This window comes from Vidua chalybeata, chromosome 3 (genome assembly GCF_026979565.1).
Source record: "Vidua chalybeata isolate OUT-0048 chromosome 3, bVidCha1 merged haplotype, whole genome shotgun sequence".
NCBI classification, from domain to species: Eukaryota; Metazoa; Chordata; class Aves; order Passeriformes; family Viduidae; genus Vidua; species Vidua chalybeata.
In genome coordinates this window covers 261,218-280,249 of record NC_071532.1, presented here as the reverse complement: position 1 = coordinate 280,249, position 19,032 = coordinate 261,218, and the positions used below count along the sequence as shown (strand labels likewise).

At 46.5% G+C, this 19,032-nt stretch overlaps 1 protein-coding gene across 1 annotated transcript; it reads left to right on the top strand.

The window, feature by feature from the left end:
• The first annotated feature begins 12,563 nt into the window (after positions 1–12,563).
• Positions 12,564–14,852, top strand: CST3 (cystatin C). Its single transcript, XM_053939578.1, has 3 exons — positions 12,564–12,854; positions 13,336–13,449; positions 14,446–14,852. The coding sequence occupies exons 1-3, from the start codon at positions 12,579–12,581 to the stop codon at positions 14,521–14,523; spliced, it is 468 nt and encodes a 155-aa protein (XP_053795553.1). The 5' UTR covers positions 12,564–12,578; the 3' UTR covers positions 14,524–14,852.
• The last annotated feature ends 4,180 nt before the right edge of the window (positions 14,853–19,032 follow it).

Here is a 19,032-nt window from a genome sequence, read left to right as displayed (position 1 = left end):
TTCCTTTTGGACTTCAATGTTTCTGTCTGGAGATTTCCATTTGGTTAGATTTTGATGTTGACCTCAGATTTGGTGTTTTCTTCCATCTCTTTTTTCTTTGTCACTCTGTTCTTTGCTTTCCAGTTTTGTTTTGAGCAGGTGCTGTACAATTCCACCTTGGGTCGTGGGTGATGTTCCACCTGGATGTTGCCTTTTACCAGCTGAGCACGGGATGTTTCCAAGTGGCTCAGTGCAGCCACCCAAAGTCACATTTGAGCTCATCTTCTCATGACTGGGAAAGCTGTTGCCTTGTTTTGTTTTCCCAGAGGAGATGACTGAATTTTTGGTGAAAAACTTGCACAGTGCAGGAATTCAGAGAGAGGGAATTACAGTTCTCCAAGGAGAGCAGGCCCTGAAGGTCTGTAGAGACAAACTTTGTGGCCCCACTCCTGGTGTGAAAGTAGCTGGAGGATGAAAAACATTCTCTTTATCCCCCACTGTGTTTAGACCTGCACCATCCATTGCTTAGGATATACAAAGTACTATCCCTAGTGTGATTTTTCTTTCCCAGATGTTTTTTGTTACTTTGCTAAGGTAAGAGCTGCAGCTTTGGGCATCATATACACGAGATAGAAATGTCTTAACCATAGAAAGGCTGGCTAGATCTTATTTATCAGTCCTTGTCTTCAGAGCCTAAGTGTCTGTATCTATCATCTTGTAATTTATTCTGTAGCAGACCCCTGGCTGTCCAAGGCTTCAAGGTCATATGGATAATTAGCAGTCAAGCACTTGCATTCCACCTAATTCAGGCTTTTCCCAGTATTATTGACCTCATATGGCCCCGTTTGTGCTGGATGCAAGACAAGGGCCAAACCATCCATTAAACCATGTATGTCAGGCTGCCAGAAGGTAGGGGCAGGGGTAGATGCACTCCCCTTTTAAACCAACATTCCTTTGAGCCATACATCAGGTCATGCCTCAAAACACTTACCTGTCTTTGCCAGCCTTTAATAGGGGCTGAGCACACACATTTCAGAGGAAGCTATTGGGTGGTATATGCTATTAGAAGCACTTGAGCACACAAAGAGAGAGAGAGGGAGTTAGAGGTGGCATGGCCAGCTCTGTAGAGATCTGTAGTGCTTGCTGGTCTCCAAAGCAACTCATTAGGCCTTTTCAAAACACTAATTTCTGAGTTGCTACTTCAGATTCCTAAGTGAGGACTTTGTAGAAAGCATGACCGTAGAATGGGGCTGGTGGGACTCAGAATTCTTGCTGGAGCAAGTAGGAGGTGGAGGTTTGGAAGAAAAGGAGACTACCTTTGCACGCATCCTGAGATGTGTGTGAATTCAATGACTCAGTTGGAAGGAGCCCAGTGAGAACACAAGAGCAGCACTAAACTTTTGTCCAGGTGGGAAGGAAGCTTGGGAAAGAGCAGATGCCTCGCTGGCTTTTATGTCTTCTAGTAGCCCTCAATGCACATGTATTTTTGGAGGTATATCCCTGAAGCATCCAGAAAAGTCAAAAAGATACTCCCCAGATAAAGGAGAAATGTGGGTCCTGTGTTCCGTAGTTTTCCAGCGGGTGTTAAGGAGAGGTGTGGAATATACTGGCCTTGGCACAGTTGCAGACAGGACCGTGGCTGTGGGGATTTGCAAGCAATGTGACCTCACTTGTGACCCCAGATGCCTTTACAGAATTTGGCATCTCCCTGCACTACTTCCCCTTCTGTGTCGGGTTTGTCCTGACTCCTCTGTACTTGGCATTGGGGATGTTGTGTTGCAAAGACACCTCACTGGAGAACATTTCTGTGCTTCCTCACAGCCATGCCCTAAGTCAGCGTGTGGCTGGTTGCCATGTTTCCTGATTTGTGTTTATTGCTGCAGAGCCACTGCTTCCTCCTGGCCTTGGCTGACACCACAATCTTTACTGTGGGCTTGTACTCCACATAAATAAAAGGCCTCCCTGGGACTGCCTGTGGGGTGGGCTTGCTCAGCCTGAACCTGCCAAGGCGGGGCACTGAGTCTGTCTGAGCCACAGGGCTTCCTTATCCTACTGTAAGTGGCCACTTGCAACATCCAGAAGGGTTGCCTGACTGCTAGGGAGGCCAAGAAGGGAAAGAAGGCAATTTCCTGGCCATGCTGTGAATTGTAACAGAAATAGGTAGGATTTTGGGAAAGCAGAATGACAGACTTCCATTCAGTGGGACACTTGGGCAGTGGAGTTCCAAAGAGTGCTCCCTTGTCATGCAGTCAGAGGAGTGAGCTGGGAGGTTGGCCAGAGTTTCCATGGCTTGGGAAAGGAGGCACTTGCCAGCTTGTGTGGAGTATGTCTACCTGCAAGAAAATGTGAGGTGTCTTCAGTGTTTTATAGGACTGGTCTGGCCCTAGAGGCCTCGCAGAGAAGCCAGAGTAAAAGGGACAAAATACGTGTGCTCTTGAAGGGCTGTGTCATCTTTTGCAGGGTAACTCTTCAGAACACTTTATGCCCCTTTGGAAGTCAGCACTGCTGGTGCTTTTTGATGTCACGTTGCTGGATAATCACTGGCATTGTCTGCTCAATGTATTATACAGCTACAATTTAATTTTTCCCTCTGAAAATTCCTGCTGAGAGAATTGGTGTGCTTAGGCAGGTATTCAGCTGTGTCAGTCTTCATGGGATGCCTTCTCTACAAAAAAACCAAAATGACAATTACAACTAAAACCTCTTATTTCTTGTGTTTAATGGTGTATGGCTGGCAGCAAGGATGGCAATGGAAAAGCAGCAAGGTTCTTTTAAAATTGGTATTGATGGGAACAGACACATGGGGAGAGATAGATGAGAACTGCTTCCAGCCTAAAAGCAGCTGCAGAAACAAGAACAAGTGTTACTTGTTTACCAAGACTGTGTATGCCCAAGAGTTAAACAATGCATGGGGCTGGGATTGAACCTTTGGGTTCTAGGTCTCAGCCCTGCTAATGATTGCTTGAGAACCCTCTGTAAATCATTTAATTTCTTTCTTTCTGGCCTGGAACTCAGTTGAGAACAACTGTTGGTTTACTTCTACTTGTTTTTGGTTTTTTTTTCTTTTCAGAATCTCTAATCTCAGCTGTTTGGTGACTGCATGACTCCTAAAGTGCAGGACCATCTTTCACCATCTAAATCTAAGAGTGTGGGCTTCACAACAGAGGATGGCTTATTGAGGGGACTGGATGGGCTGTTCTCTTGAGCATGGGTGAGAGGGTTTTGGAGAAGTGGCTTTCATGTGGGCTCAGGGAGTTCTGCAGAGGCCTCTGTCTTCAGTGGGATCTCCCCTCTGCTACAGGCGTCAACTCAGCCCAGCTCTGAGTCCCACACAGTGACTGAGCTGGTTGGGCCCAGGTAGAGAAGGGAGAAGAGCAAGGGGTCAGAGCTGGAGGCATCTCTGGACCCTGCCCAACCCCAGTCTGGAATCAGAAAGGGAGCTAAACAGGGGCAGCTTAGAGGTCTCTCATGATTCTTTGGCTGCTCTCTCAGCCTCCTCTGTTCTGTGTATTCCCAGCAAACCTCAGCTTCTGCTTCATGCGAAGGGCTGTGCTTCCCCTGGTATTACTTCTCTCACAGTGAGATTTTTTGTGCTCTTTCTTCCCCAGATCTCCTGCTTGGGAATGTCCAGTTACACAGGCGTTGTGACTCAAGGAGAGTGATTCACTGACCACCCACATGATTCCACCTGCCCTTGGCTGATTCTTACTTGGCTATAGAAACCCACTTAGAAGGGCCCCAGTGTTGCTCATGATGAAGCAGATGGGAGTTTCTAAGTTGTGTCTTTAAAGACTTGTAGAAGCAGGTGTTGAAGTCACTGAGTTTCAGGCAGGTGAGGTACCATATAGATATTTTCTGCATTTTTCTGCAATGATCTCTATGATCCTAAGAGGTCTTCAACCTTCTTTTTCTCTTCTAAAGCAGCCTGCAGGCCAGGCTTTCTTATTATATTCCTATTCCTATTATATTATATTTTTTATAATAGGAAAGGTAAGACTTTCTTTAGTTTCTCTTATGATTCTGGAAACTGGGGCCCTAGCAGCTGCCTTGGTCTGGCTGAGGAGAGGGTAGCCTGGTTTTCACCTGAATTAAAACACCCCTTAACCTTGTGCAAGGCTGTGTCAACAAAGGAATGAATTACATTCAAACTTTAGCCTGTTGAGGTGACCTTGAAATATTGGACCCTTTTACAGCCAAAATCCTTCAAGGTGGTGGGGAAGAGAGCTTGCATTCCTGACCATTATTAAAGTGGACATTGTTAATCACATGTGAGGTTGGATTATTGCATGCATGGAACTAGTCCTTGATGTTGATCAGTCAGAAGTACATGAAATACACTTTCAGTTTATTAACAAGGACCTCCTGGAAGGACTCTCCTCCTGTGGCTGAAAGAAAATATGCTGAGGGAAGAAATAAAGAAATGCTCATGCGATTAAATGAGAGGTATTATGGTGTATTTTCAATTTCTTTCTCCAGATTCTGGTCCTTGAGTCAAATCTGATTCAATGTTTTCAGCTATTTTGTGTGTTCTTGGACAATAATCGTGCTTGTACTGGCTTTATAAGCCATCAATTGTAATAGAAGTTCAATTAATGGCCATATTGCCAGCTCCTCAAATTCACAGTTCACTTCTCCAGGAAGGCTCAGATCTTCTAGAACAATGTGGAAAGATCCTACAGGACAGTACTCACCCAGCATGAGCTGATTCAGTCCTGTGAACTCCAAATGATTTCTGGGGTTGTGGCATGTAAACACTGAACTCCTTGTCAGTGTCTGCAGATGCACCAGCCTAGGAGAAGGAAGCAGCTCTTTTAACCACTCTGAGTTTCAACTCATTGTATAGCAGGAACAGCAAGATCCAAGAAGAGGGACAAGCAGCAGAAAGATATGGATTTAGTGCACTGCCTTCCTGCCCACTGCTTTTGTTTTTCATCCAAGCAAAGATTTATCCTAGAATTTGAAGGAAAAAGACAAGATGTCTTTGTGAGTAGTTTAGATGAGCATTTTGGGGGAGAATTAAATTTTTTCCTGGGAAGCCAATAAAAGGTTCAGGAGATATGTCCTCATTGTTGAAAGTTAGGGATAGCTAAGGTGTTACTCCTGCTTCTGCTGTTTGCATCAAGAAAGCATTACCCGACCTGAGAGAATGGTATTATGTGGCTGCCTGTGTGTTTTCAAGCCCAGAACTGAAGTGCTGGGCTGTAAACCCTCCAGGCTTCTTCCTTTGTACCAACAGGGACTGGGCACAGTGAGGCTTCCACTTTGCTTAGCACAGCAGGACCTGTAGGTGGGTAATGCTGCCTGGTGCTGAAGTGGCTGTGATGTCCTTCTAATGACTGCCTCTAGGCATGCTCAGCTGCTCTCTATTTTCCCAGTGAAGTGCAGCCATGGTAATCAGGCCTTTTTAATGTTGAGTGATTTCCTACGACTTAAAAAAACTGATCAGCTGGAGTCCTGAAGCTTAACAGCCAGTATCCAAGTGCCCTATGGAATACTTCAGACTGATACCAAATGATTCAGAGTAACTGGAAAGAAAACACCAAGTGCCAATGTGGTTACTTAATTCCACACCCAGCTGCCTAACTTCATTCTGTCCTCTCTGACTTTGGAGGTCACTAGAAGAAAGGAAGGCCTGAATGCATAATGTCAGTGCATTATCCAGACTGCCTACCTAATCAGAAAGTAAAGCTCAAACAGCTGAGAGGCATTTGGCCTTCTAAAAATCTCGCAAGCATAGAGGAGCATGCATAATTTTCTCTCACTCAGGAAGGATTTTGTTTATTTGATAGGTGCCTGTGTGTGTTTGTATGTGTATGGTTTTATTAGTTTACTCTTAGTCTAAAAAGGAGCCTATTTTGCATAATAAGTAACTCTGCATATGACGTGTCACTGCTGGGCTGGTGCAGTGATGTATCATCACAACCTTATGGATTTTGTTTCCCGTCAGACATCTCATAATAAATTGCAGGGGTTTTTTCAGGTTCCAGCCCCTGGGACTCATGTGAACATATGCAAACTTTGATATTCATTATACTACCTTATGATCTGACTGCCAGTTTGACAGAGGAAAACTTGGAAATCTAACCTTGATTTATGATTGATGTATTTCAAAAAGGAGTCAAAAAGCAGATTAAAAAGGCACTTAGAGTGTACTGGGTTTGAGATATTTCAAAGGTAATCTCCTACCTGTAGGGAGCGTGATTATTTTTTGCGATCTGAGGTTTGCTATCCCATTCCTGAGTGACGACAAAAGCTGTTGTTCCTCCTGCAGGCCCCGTTTCTGTGCGAGAGCCGTGCAGAGATTAGAGCTCTGCAGGCTGTGCTTTCCAGCCCTGCAGGAAGCAGCCAAAGGCTGTTATCTTTAGCCAGATGCAGATAGCAGGCCTGGAGGAGAGGTACTCAGATAAAGTGTGAGGGGCTGCCACAATGGAGATTTTTCTGGGAAGTTCAACCAAACTCTGGAAGCGTGTTCAGAGAATTGCCCTGAGTACACGTTAGGAATTGCCAAAGGTTGTGGAGTTTCCCTCACTGGAGATACTCAGGAACAGTCTGGACACAGTCCTGTGCCATGTGCTCTGTATGACCCTGCTTGAGCAGGGACCACAGGGACACACTGGTTCCTTCCAAGCTGACCTGTCCTGGGATTCTGAACTGTGGTCCACCAACTCGGCTGCACTGTGGCTGAGCTGTTAGCAATGAAACACCCGTTCTATGCAGCTATTCCTACAGGAGCTGGACACAACTCCCCAGTTAACTGTAGTGAAACAAAAGCTTCCTTGTCCTTGCCCTGTCATGTTCATCAAAGTCCAGTTATTAGCGAGCAGGGAAACTGAGAAGGAATTTTTATTTTTTTAATATTCCCAATTTTATTTTTTCTCCTTATGTTTACACATTTCAATTATTCCTGCTCAGATTAATCTAGTGCATTAGGTCTGTTTTGTACAGGCATGTCTTACATAAGATTGCAGGGAGAATGTTGTGCAAGTCCTTGTGACCAGCTCCACTGATAAGTGTTGCTCTCCTAGGTGGTGTGACCCATTCTTTGCTATTCCCTCCATCCTCTTAAGATTTCTTTTTAAGGCTTGTGCTGGTGACATTTCACAGCTCTGTGTCATCCACTGTGTTAGGTGCAGTGATCTGCTTTGGCTTTCTGTCTCCTTGCTTGGATGACTGAAACTTTTGAACTGGAGCGAACTGACAGCAGTTACTGGATACAAAGCAGTTGCCTCACTCACAAATAACCACTTCTTGGAGTAAAAATGCTGCTCTGAAAGTGAGTTTTTACTTGTGCACTTGAGCTGAAACCTGAAGGATTGATAACGATAAATGTGGGCTGCAGCATAGCTTGTAGATTAAATGTATGTTAATTAAGTAATGATAATTGATGCAGTAATCTTATTTATATGTGACAACACGTACTCTTCTGCAAGGCCCTTTCATGTTTTGGAATGGGCTGGTCTTTTTGCTGGATGTGCATGCACAGAGCAGCAAGTGAGCCACTGGTGGGGTGAACTTTGAGGCCATTCACAATTTTGCTTCCTTCTTGAGGGAAAAATCTTAGTGGCCAAGTATCCCAGTTTGTCTGGCACGGGTGACTGGTTTTATTTGCAAGCTACCTTGATGATTCCTCTCTTGCAATTGTTAAACACAGCAGGTATCCTGGCCCCTTCCCATGCTTCAAATCCAACAAGCACAATGTAGAAAAGAGTTTAAATCCTTCCTAATGAGAAGCAGTGAGGAATCCTGTTGGCAAGTCAGCCCCTTGAGAACAGGCTGTTCTCAGCACTCAGATGTTTCATAGATTCAAGCCTTGCTTCCCCATTCCCTGCAACAAAGCCTTAACCAGGCAGAGTTTTCTGCTCTGAAATGCTGGGCAGACAGGAACTGCAACCACTTGTATGTATGTATATGGGGATTGTGAAAATATCCAGGCTATGCACCATTGATTTGTCTTTCAATAAGAAGTATTTTATTTGAGAGCACAACAGTTGTCTCTTAAAAACAAAACAACAAAACCAAACAAAAAAATCAAACACACCTCCCCAACCTCAGAATAAAAAAAACAAAGCAATTGCGTGTCTGTGCAGTGCCATGCAATCCAAGGCAGTCTGGCACCTGGCTTGGCTCTGCTGGGATCATAGCAGAGGAACTGACTTGAACCAATGAAAACTTGAGGTCCTGGATGGCCTTTTAATTGTTTGTTCTTGCAAGGATTAGGGATTTGTAGTCTTGCTCTTGGCAAAGGGCCTTCGTCATAAATAGGTGCAGTTAAAGTGTGATACCATGCTGAGTGAACACTCAAATTTGTGCTATGCCCTGAAGCCCTTGGACTTGGAAGTAGTGGAGTTACACTACAAGCTGTTGCTGAGGGAGGAGAGAAATGATTTGATTTAAGGAGAGAACAAGAGTGGTGTGACTGTGGACCAGCTCCTGGGGAGCTTGGGGGAACTCTGCATGGACACAGTGCTACTGATTTCCCCTCTGGGCTTCCAGGGATCTGCAGAGCCTCAGAGCTCCACTCTTTGCATCCCAGTCTAGTATCCCAGCAGGCTGCTGGAGGGCCAGTTTCAGCACAGCACACAAACAAACATACACTTCACTTAAGGCTTCTTCTTAGTCATGTGAACTCACTGGTGTTCCTCAGAAGCTAAGCTTAAATACACACTTTATGCTTTGGGTTGGACTGGAGACCAAGGACAGAACTCATTTTCTTGTCAGCTCTGGGAAACAATTCCTAGGGAAGAACAAAACATGTAATAAGAACTAATGAACACAAATCTTACACAGCAAAGCTATTTCTCCTGCAGGCTGAGGCAAATACATAAGATGAAGAACACAGGGGAAAAGGGAATGGACAAATTATTATTCTTAGTAAACAGAAGCTAATATAGCCATCAAAGGCACCAGACTGCAGAAAATCTCTGGTGATAATTTTGAATATATGGTATTGCTGTGCCAGTATTTAGATTTCTCAGAGTAAAAAAAAAAAATAAAAGGATTCTGCTGCAGAGGGACTTTTTGCTAAAATCCCAAGTTCACCAGTACTTCACTTAAACCAGCACCCACTTTCAGTACTGTGGGTTCACTGTTTCAGTTGCACAATCTGACCATAACTGATTGCATGCAGTTATTTGAAATGCAGCTTTTCCTGCTGCCAATTACTTTGTTTACTGCTTGTGTGTAAACAGCAATGCCTCCCCTCATGGCCATAAGGGCAGATTTACTGCAGTAATTACTAAGCAGATGTCTCCAAGTGAATATCCATTTCTTAGAGGCAGATTATCTTCTGCTCTGGGATAAGGGAAAGGGATTCAAAGCAGGTGCTGCTGTCATCCCACAAGTGATGTGAGCAGCTTGGGACTCAGCAGAGGGCTGTGTAGGTCCCACGCCTTTGCAGGGTGATAATCATTGACCTACTTGAGATCAGTGCTGAGAGATGTTTGGCACTTAATTCCTAAAAGTGACCACCAGTGGGTGAATAGCCCTCAGTGCTACCTGCACTTCTTTTCTGTTCCTTGGTTTTTCTGTTCCCAAGAAATCTAAGGCTGTGCTTTCAAGAGGGCTCAACACCCAGACTGAGAGCCTGTGTTTCCCAATAGCTCTACTCCCACGAATTGTACGAAAGGTGCACTCAGCACTAAGTGCTAAGCTTATTTAGGAGTCTTTGAACTTGAGAGGGCGGGTCTTTACTAATCCACTTGTACTGCCAGCACAGAAATATGTTTAGAGCAGGCTTTTGGTGCCCTTGAAGCCTCTCCTGGCATATATTTTTCAGCTGGGCAATCACCTTGCAGCCTATCCAGAAAAGCCACTACTGGGTTTTGGCTTGTGGCAAGAGCTTGCCAGTATGTGAAGGCATGCGTACATGCAGAAGAGATGTGGCTGTATCCTATTTCATTGGGCACTTTCAAATCAGCTGTCTGCATTTCAGAGGCCACTCTTTTGAAACTGAGAGACAAGACAGAGACCTGGTTTTCTTTGCAGGGACAAGTCATGGCATTGCCTCCATTCCTCTCCTGAAAAAGAACGCCTCTGCATGCTAGAGCAGGGAGTGGTGACCACAAGTCTCAAAGGCAGGCAGAGACTCTTTCTCCCACCATCACTGAATAAGCTCATATGGGATGAGCTCATTTCCATAAGCAGAGGACACTCTTCTACTGCAGTGAAATAGTTTTGCCTTTGGTATTAAATCACTCTGAGACCCATCTCATAAACTGCTGACTGTCTTGCTCAAGAGGCCTTTTTTTTTTGTGAGCCCCTGGGACTCATGTGAACATATGCAAACCCTGCATTTGGTTCTGGTAGCCAGTTTGACAGAGGAAAACTTGGAAATCTAACCTTGATTTATGATTGATGTATTTCAAAAAGGAGTCAAAAAGCAGATTAAAAAGGCACTTAGAGTGTACTGGGTTTGAGATATTTCAAAGGTAATCTCCTACCTGTAGGGAGCGTGATTATTTTTTGCGATCTGAGGTTTGCTATCCCATTCCTGAGTGACGACAAAAGCTGTTGTTCCTCCTGCAGGCCCCGTTTCTGTGCGAGAGCCGTGCAGAGATTAGAGCTCTGCAGGCTGTGCTTTCCAGCCCTGCAGGAAGCAGCCAAAGGCTGTTATCTTTAGCCAGATGCAGATAGCAGGCCTGGAGGAGAGGTACTCAGATAAAGTGTGAGGGGCTGCCACAATGGAGATTTTTCTGGGAAGTTCAACCAAACTCTGGAAGCGTGTTCAGAGAATTGCCCTGAGTACACGTTAGGAATTGCAAAGTGGAGAAATTGCCACATTTAAAGTTACTCTTTCCACACAAGCCCCCAGGTTTATCTTTGTGCCATGAAAACTACCCTGGGGACATGGCCCACAGCAACTCTACCCATTGATGTTGCCATCCAACTTCCATCTACCATTTCTATTGTCCATGTCTTTATGGACTTGCTCCTACAAATCTTTCCAATGGATTCAATGGGGCATTTTATCTTTCAGTCCCACAGACACAGAGCTGTCCATATAACTCCAACTGGACAGTGGCCTGGCTGACTGTACTTCACAGGAACTCTATGCCCATACAGATGCTTTGGCTGGAGGCTACAGAACATTTATTTGAAGGATTTTCTGCACATATGCACATATTGTAATGGTTAGAGTTGTAAAAGAGAAATTTTCATGTTTGACAACTATACTTTTGAATGGTGAAAGAGAGATGAGTGACGTCAAGAGAAAGGGCAAGGGATGTAGCAGTTATCTGGAAAAATTAGTAAGCCTGGTATCATAAAAGCTCACCAGTCCTGAGTGAAGTTGAAACACAGACAAAAAGGCAGATGAAAATATGTTGGATATTGCTCAAATATCAACCACAAAAGAAGATGCTAAACCACTATTTTTCTAGTTATACTGATGGGACAAAGCATTACAAACTTTTGCAGTGTTATTATGAGTCTTCTGCTGCTTGGTAAGTTCTTTAATTACCAGCTTCTTTGTTTATCTGGTTATTAATGAATTTCTGTTTTATATTTTTAAAAAAGCACCTCTGATAGAGCAAGATTACTGCACCCTGCAGAAACAAATGGACAAGATGCAGTTTTATTTCATGAACCAGGTGCCCTTTATTCATCAGCTGTAGAACATAATTTTTTAGCCAACCAGTTTTTCTCCTCATAATTGCTTTGTTTCAAGTCCTGATTTCATGGGGTTTGGACTGGCAATAATCAACAAATGCAGCTTGTTTCTGTTTGAGTGTCTGCAGGTGATTTTGGTGGTGTTCATCCTGGGACTTTGAGCAGCCTGGAATAGTGGAAGGTATCCCTGTCCATGGCAGGGGGGTTGGAGTGAAATGATCTTTGAGGTCCCTCCTAGCCCAAGTCATTCTATGAGTACTCCTCTCGCTACAAGAACGACCCCAATGTCCTGTCGGTGTTGACAGCTCAGCTTGTTGCCAGCTGCGGGGATTTTTCCATGCTGGATATTGCTGGCACGCAGGCAGCCTTTCCAGTCAGCAGACAAGCCCTTTCCATTAAACGGCAAGCTGTGGATATTCAGGTGCAAAACCTCCTCCCCTCTCAGCCAGCAATTCCATGAGGCATTAAATCTCACTGGAGCTGGCTCCCTCATGCTGTAATAAGTCCTGTCTTTCCAAACTTAGGATTTCTGATGGGACGAGGGAGATAATGTTGGTATTTAGGGAGCAGACGGGAAGCGAAGCCGTCTGTCTGGGAAGCCGCCTCGGCCCCTCGAAGCGTAGGTGAGGCAACACCAGCGCTGCGGAGGCAGAGGTAGGAAATTACTCAAGGTGTTTTGTGCTGGGAACACAACACCGGTAGCTTAAAATGCTCTGTGGCTTTTATTTTCCTTTCGCAGTAGAGGGAAATAAGCACAAGAATAACCCACGAGGAGGCAGAGTCTGGAAAAAGCCTCCAACTTCCCGCGCCCGTGCGGGAAAGCATCTTCCTCCTCCTCCCCCTCCTCCTTGTCCTCCCCTTTGCCCCCCCGCTCCCTGCCTTGCGGACGCCCTCTGCCAACGCCGCCGGGGCCGGAGGGTCCCGGCCGGGGCGCGGCGCGCCGGGGCTCGGCCCCAGACACCGCCCGGCCCGCCCCGCCCCGCGCCTTTAAAATGGCGGCGGCCGTGAGGCGGAGCGGGCAGAGCGCAGCCATGGCGGCCGGCAGGGTGTCTGTGCTGCTGCTGGCGGCGGCCCTGCTCTTCTTCGCCGGCGCCGTGCGGGGCGCCGGGCTCCGCCCGCGGCTGGTGGGCGCCCCGCAGCCTATCGAGGACCCCGAGAACGACGAGGGGCTGGAGCGGGCTCTGCAGTTCGCCATGACGGCGTACAACAGGGCCAGCAACGACATGTACTCCAGCCGGGTGGTGCGGGTCCTCAGCGCCCAGAGGCAGGTGAGCGGCCGGGGGCGGCACTCTCTGTTAGGGGGCTGGGAATATGCCGGCCGGCTTCCTCTGGAGAAGGGGCAGAGCGCTAGCCTGGGGGCTTCTGCAACGTTTTTCCCCCGCAGAAGGCGAATAAAAGCCCTTTTTTATATCTTGGCTTCTCTGAGTCTGAGTGACCTTGAGTGCTGCGCGCTGTGGAAGGAGCCAGTGGCTTCCCTGCGCTGCTCATGAGTTAACACATGTCTCTGTTTATTGCTAAGGAAGCTGCTTTGTGGGACATGTTTACTTGGATTTTGTTTCCTGTTTCGAAGGGGGTGCCAAGTGCCTCTGTAGTGGAGGTTGCCACATACAATTCCCTCTGTACTTTCACAGTCTGTTTTCCATCATGTAACAGGAACACTGCCTGCCTTTCTGCCAGGCTTCTCTCGGCAGAGAGCCCTTCTCCGTGTGCTGTGAGTAAAGCTGCCTCTGCCGACTTGTCTTGTTGCAGATCGTGGCTGGAGTCAAGTACATAATGGAAGTGGAGATTGCCCGGACAACCTGCACAAAGCCAGTGACTGATATCCAGCACTGTGCTTTCCACGAGGAGCCCCAGATGGCCAAGGTAGGCTCCAGGGCACAGCCTGCCGACCCCCTCCCTTCCCCATTTCCAGCCCTGTCCCTCTGGCTGGCTTCGTACAGATGGCTGTGGTGTCCCCTGTGTGCCTCGGCCAACATCAGAGACCTTAAGCTTAACAAGGCAAAGCAAGTTTTGCCCTTGCAGAACTTGTCTTGCCAGTTGATGTCAGAGAAGGCAGGGCCTTTTGGCTGTTTTTTAAGTGGGGCTCAGGCTGGAGCAGTGCACGTGTCTCAGGCTTCTTAAGAAGTAGTCACGGTCTGGATCAGAAGGATATGTGGAAGAAACTCTGTCAGACCTACAGGCCTCCTGGCTCTCAGTCCCCATAGAATTCTCATCTCTTTTTTTCCCATGGTGATGTAAACATGCTTGGCAAGCTTTCCTGTGGGACTTGTATTGCTGTGAATGCTTTGGGCAAAGCAGTGCCCAGAAGAAGCAGATCACCCCATCTCTCTGTGCCCACCAAGCAGTTACACAGGCATTTTGTAGTGAGTAATTGAGCTTTTTGGGTGGGAGCACCAAACATCATATCTGCCTTCACCTGGCCTAAGTTTTCCCATAGTGCTTCATTCCTTCTGCTGATGGCAGCAACAGGATGTACGTGCCCTTTGTTCCTGCTTGTGTGAGAGGTGTAGCTGTGCATAAGAGAAGCACAGAACTGGTGTGTACCATTATGGCAACTGCAATGATTTGTCACACGTGGCTTAGCTGTGCCTGTGGGCTTATGCTTGAGTGTTATCCATGCTGAAAGCTTTCCTCTGTGAGTGGATAAAGGAGATAACCTGATTGTCAGCAGTGCTGATGCTCAGCTTTATTTCTTAAGGTTTATTTAAGAGATGTGACTTGCTCTGAGCACAAGAATGCTGCTCCAGAGTACTTGTCTGGAGAGGGCAAATCTAGAGAGCCACAGGAGTGAAGAACAGTGGTAAATGACGCTGTTTCATGCTCTTATTTTCCTAACTACTTTTTTCTTTCTTTCCTTAGCACACGATTTGCAACTTCGTAGTGTTGAATGTTCCTTGGCGAAACCAAGTGGAGCTGCTGGAGAGCAAGTGCCAGTAAGCCTACCTAGATTCCAGCAGAGACCAGCAACCAGTTGTTCAGATGTAAAAGAAAAAGGCAATAACACAAATTGAGATGGGCTTTATCAACGCCTGTAACTTGGCTACTGATGTATGCTTGTGCTATGCAAATTAAACCATGTAACTTCACTTTTAAAGCACAGTATGATCTCATCTTTTTCTTCCTCAGAATTATTATTTTAGAGCAGCTGTTTTGGTCTTCTACAGCTTTCCCAATGAATTCACTCCAGTATCAGAATTCTTATTAAAACCTCTTGGTATCCATGTTAAGTGACTACTGTAAACATAAAAACTTAATTAATTAATTGCCATGTGTGGTTTTCTTTGATCTTCTGCTCTCTTGCAGGGAGGGTTTGCTTTTAGTTGTCACCTGTGCTATCCTGCCCTAAGAATGGGATGAGAAGGAATATTGGGTCGTGATCACAGAGGAGACAAATCATGCTTGTTCCTTAGCTTGGCCTCTGGTTTTGAGTAAAACAGCCTTAGCTGTTTTCATTTGAAGGAACTCTACTCTTGATTTTGGGATGATTAGCTGAAGCTGTAATGGTTTTGGGTCCTGGCTGCTGTACTGTTCTAAGGCTGTAAGGAAGGAGGAGGTTCCCCATGATAAAATTACATTTTCAGGTAGTAGGGGAAGGTGCCAGGTGAAGAGAGAATCTTGGGACTGGTTGAAGGTGCTGAGGTGAACAATGGAGGAGCTTCTTGTTTTTTCACAGTCCCAATAAAGTAAGAAATGCTCTATCTTGTGTTCTTGCTTTTCTGTATTTTGAACTAAACCTTTTCCTTTTGGTGTGAATCTCACCCATGGATACAGTGAGCCCAGCTCCTTTGGGAGTGCATCTTCTGTGGGTTGTTCCTCCCAAGGGAAATGCCACTTCCCCTCATTGCCAGGGTTTGACAAGCTTGCAGTGAACATTAGGCAACACCTTGGTTCATGTTGTAGGGAGGATGAGCTGGTTGCATGACACCAAAGATCTACATCTGGGTTGTGCTGAGATGCAATAGGAATAAATCCCTGCTTTCCTTCCTTGTCACCCTGTTCTCAGTGTGCTGCATGAAGGTGGCCTTGTTTTTCTTGCCAGCCAGGTCAGTGACTCCGCATGTCTCCATCTGCTGACCCAGGAAATCCTGGGTCAGGCTGCTCAGGTGCCCTCAGTTGTCCTTCTCTATCTCCTCAGTTCATACGTGGTTATTCCCTGGCTTCCATCTAGACAAGCACAAGGCAGAGGTGGAGGGATTCCCTCATGCTTTAGGTGAGTTTGCCTCTGTTAATCTTCTGTCCTCTTGGCTTGAGGGTGGGTAATTGCACAGGTCTCCTTCAAGGAGAGTCGAGGCAAGAAAGGAAGGTGCAGATAGACAAAATGAGGCATTTCTAGCACTTTGTTGTATTTATTATCCAGCAGCTCAGAACAGCTCATGGAAAAAAGTGGCTGTGCCAGAGGAGATGAGAGTTAGGAGCTCCTGAATCCGGAGGTGCTGCATTTTCCTGTTGAAGTGCCGGTGACTAAGGGCATGAATGAATGGCACAGATTACTGCATGCTCACAAACTGCTGAGTGTCAACCTTGGTGATTATCCCACCTGGAGAAGTGCCAAAAAAAAGCCTGACCTAATTTAAACACCTTCCGCTGTGGGCTGTGTTACTTTGCATTTGCAACAGGCTAAGAGCATTAGTGGAAGTTCCCCTGCCAAGAGCATTTTGCTTCTCAGGTCTTTGCTTGGCTGGCTGGCAGTGACTGCCAGCTGAACACTGAGCCCTCATTTTTTAGCTGCATTCTCTGCCTGACTTTTTCAAATGTCGGTGTCAGATGTGAACAGGTGACCAAGGAAGTGCTTGTTTCGTGTAGTCTCTTGCTTTGCTTGCATCTCCTACATCAATTCTGGGGACATTCTTCCTGAAACTTAGGGTCAGAGCTTTGCTCTGCTACAGCTCAAGAATCCAAGGGTTTTTCCTGGCTCTGGTTCTCAGGGACAGATTTAGGGCCAACCATGTGAGAAGTGTAGCTCTCCTTAGCAGTGCCTGCCCTTGCAGGCCTGTGCTCACGTGGACTTGTGGCTCCCAACTCCTGGGTCATTGTTCCCTGCTCATGCTGCTCCCTGGGTCATTGCCCTACAGGGTTTTTCTGAGAATCTTGAAGTTGTATCAGCACTCCTTCCAGGTATGGACACTTCCCTGTGCATGCAGCTGAAATGGCAATTTCCTGCAATTATGGGAGGAAATGACCACGTGAGGATTTGGATCACCCTGCAGCCCTCAGTCTGGGCCCCCCCGGTGCTGTTGCTGACGTGAATGCACTCAGGATGTATTCCTTAGCCTAAGGCACGGAGACCTCTTAGTGAGTGTTTAAAAATGCATGGTTGTTTGTGTTCATTGTTAACGTGCAATGCCTTAGAATCCCTCGTGTGGCTCCCTCAGAGGGTCAAATTTACCAATCAAATACACATCCAGTTTTGAATCTTGGTGCTTTATCTCTTGACACGGGAGAGGGAAGACTTCATGTCCCTTTTCTTGTGGGATGCAATGGTCACCTGGAGATAACTTCTGCGGTGTTGAGTAGGAAAGTGTCCTAAACTGGATCACTGCTGGCAATGCTGAGCCTTTCCATAACTTGTCACTCAGCTTTAGTGGTGGCCTGCAGGTGAGAAGGTGGGAGGGCAGGTGCCTGTCTTTCCTCTCTGGGCAGCATTGTCCCAGCTGGGCAAGGAAGAGTGAGGAGGAGGAGGACTCTTCTTGAGTGAGAAGAGCAGCAAACCTGCAGGCTCCACGGTGCAAATCCCTTCTGAGTGTCTCCCTGCTGACCCTCTGGCATGAGTCATGGCTCACTGGGACAGCAGACCCTGGGGCAGGACCCAGGGCTTGAGGTGACACATGCTAAAACCTCTCTTCTGTATCATCACTCACTCACAGGGCATTGCCCAACCTCCCTGAGCTGATGGGCTCCTGCTGGTAGGATTTTGCAGCAGGGAAGAAAAGGAGAAACTCAGCTGCTCATCCCTGTGATAAACTGGGGTGTGTGCTGGACACTATTTTTAAGCTTTCTGGAGGGAGATGTGGGTGTGTGTGAGCACAGGGCTGATGATGGGGAAAACCTTTCCATGTTTCCAGCTGGAGAAGATCCCCCAGTGGCTCAAGATGCCCTCACTGTACCATGCCTTGCAAGGAGGTGTGGCAAGCACATTTCTCTCTCTCGGGATTTTTCATAGAGGTGCACAGAGAGAAAGAAAGAGAAAACAATTTCTATCTCTGCTCCTTGTTTTTCCCATGTGGAATGTGTTTGGAGAATTGTTTCCCTGGGGTGATTGCTTGATTGGACTCTGGTGAGGATTGTTTGGGGCTGGTGGCCAATCCAGCCCACCTGTGGCTGGACTCTCAGAGAGGGTCACGAGTTGTGAGTTAGTGAGATATGGGAGTTAGAACAAGTAGGTTTGTAGTTTTAGTATCTTCCTTTATATAGTATATGAATGTATTATAGCACAGTTATAATAAAGAAATCATTCATCCTTCTGAACTGGAGTCAGACATCAGCATTTCCTCCCACTGGGTTCAACTGCATTTTACAAAGGGAGGCACTGTCCTCTCTTCCCCACGAGCTGAGAAACTTCATACCTTGTGCCCTGCCAACTCCACAACTTTTCAGCATCCAGCGGCAGAAGAAATTGGGACTCAGGCCAGGTCAGGGAATAGATTTTATATCTGGAGCATAAAAGCTAACAAAAGAAGAGTTGTTTCAGTGAAATAGGGATGCTTACACGAAGCATGCCCCTCTCCCTTGTCCAAGGTGGTTTCTCCATCTGTAGAGGTGAGTAGTGGGTTTTTTTCCTTCTTGTGGGCCCAAGGAGGGAAGCCCTGGCATCCCTGGAGGAAAATGACCATCTCCAAGTGCCAGGACTGGCTAAAAGCAGGAGGAGGCTGGAGAAGAGATTGGCTTGAAGGGTGACTTTGGTTGACAAATGCAGCCGTGCAGTTCTGAGCACGTCCAGAGCCAGTGGGACAGATGCTCTTCAGACACCACGTTGCAGCTGACTTGGGTGACATTGGCTGTACCAAGCTCCATCTGTGCAGAATCACAGTTTGGTGAGCTTGGGGATCCCAGAGCTGGTTCCAGAAGGGGTATGTGGGAACTTTTCAGGAACAGCCTTCTCTCAAGGCAAGCCATGACCTATAAAATGAAATTAGTTCTGGGCCTCTGGGCATGGCTGGGCTGGGCAGGTTGGCTAATTACACTGACCTTCCCTTGGTAAAACACATGGGACTGGTTAAGATGACTACAGATTTTTAATTACCTGCTTTTCCTTGCTGAGCAGCAGGTCTTTTCACTGCTTTCTGTGTTAGCCAGATAACATAGATGGAAATGTGTTTCCTATATAATCTGACATTTTCAGTGTCTGCTGCACACCCCAGATGGTTCAGAGGAAATGATTTCTTCTGTGAGATGTTGAAAGAATAATGAAACATGATGTTTCTACAGCTCTGACACGCTTTTTGCCCA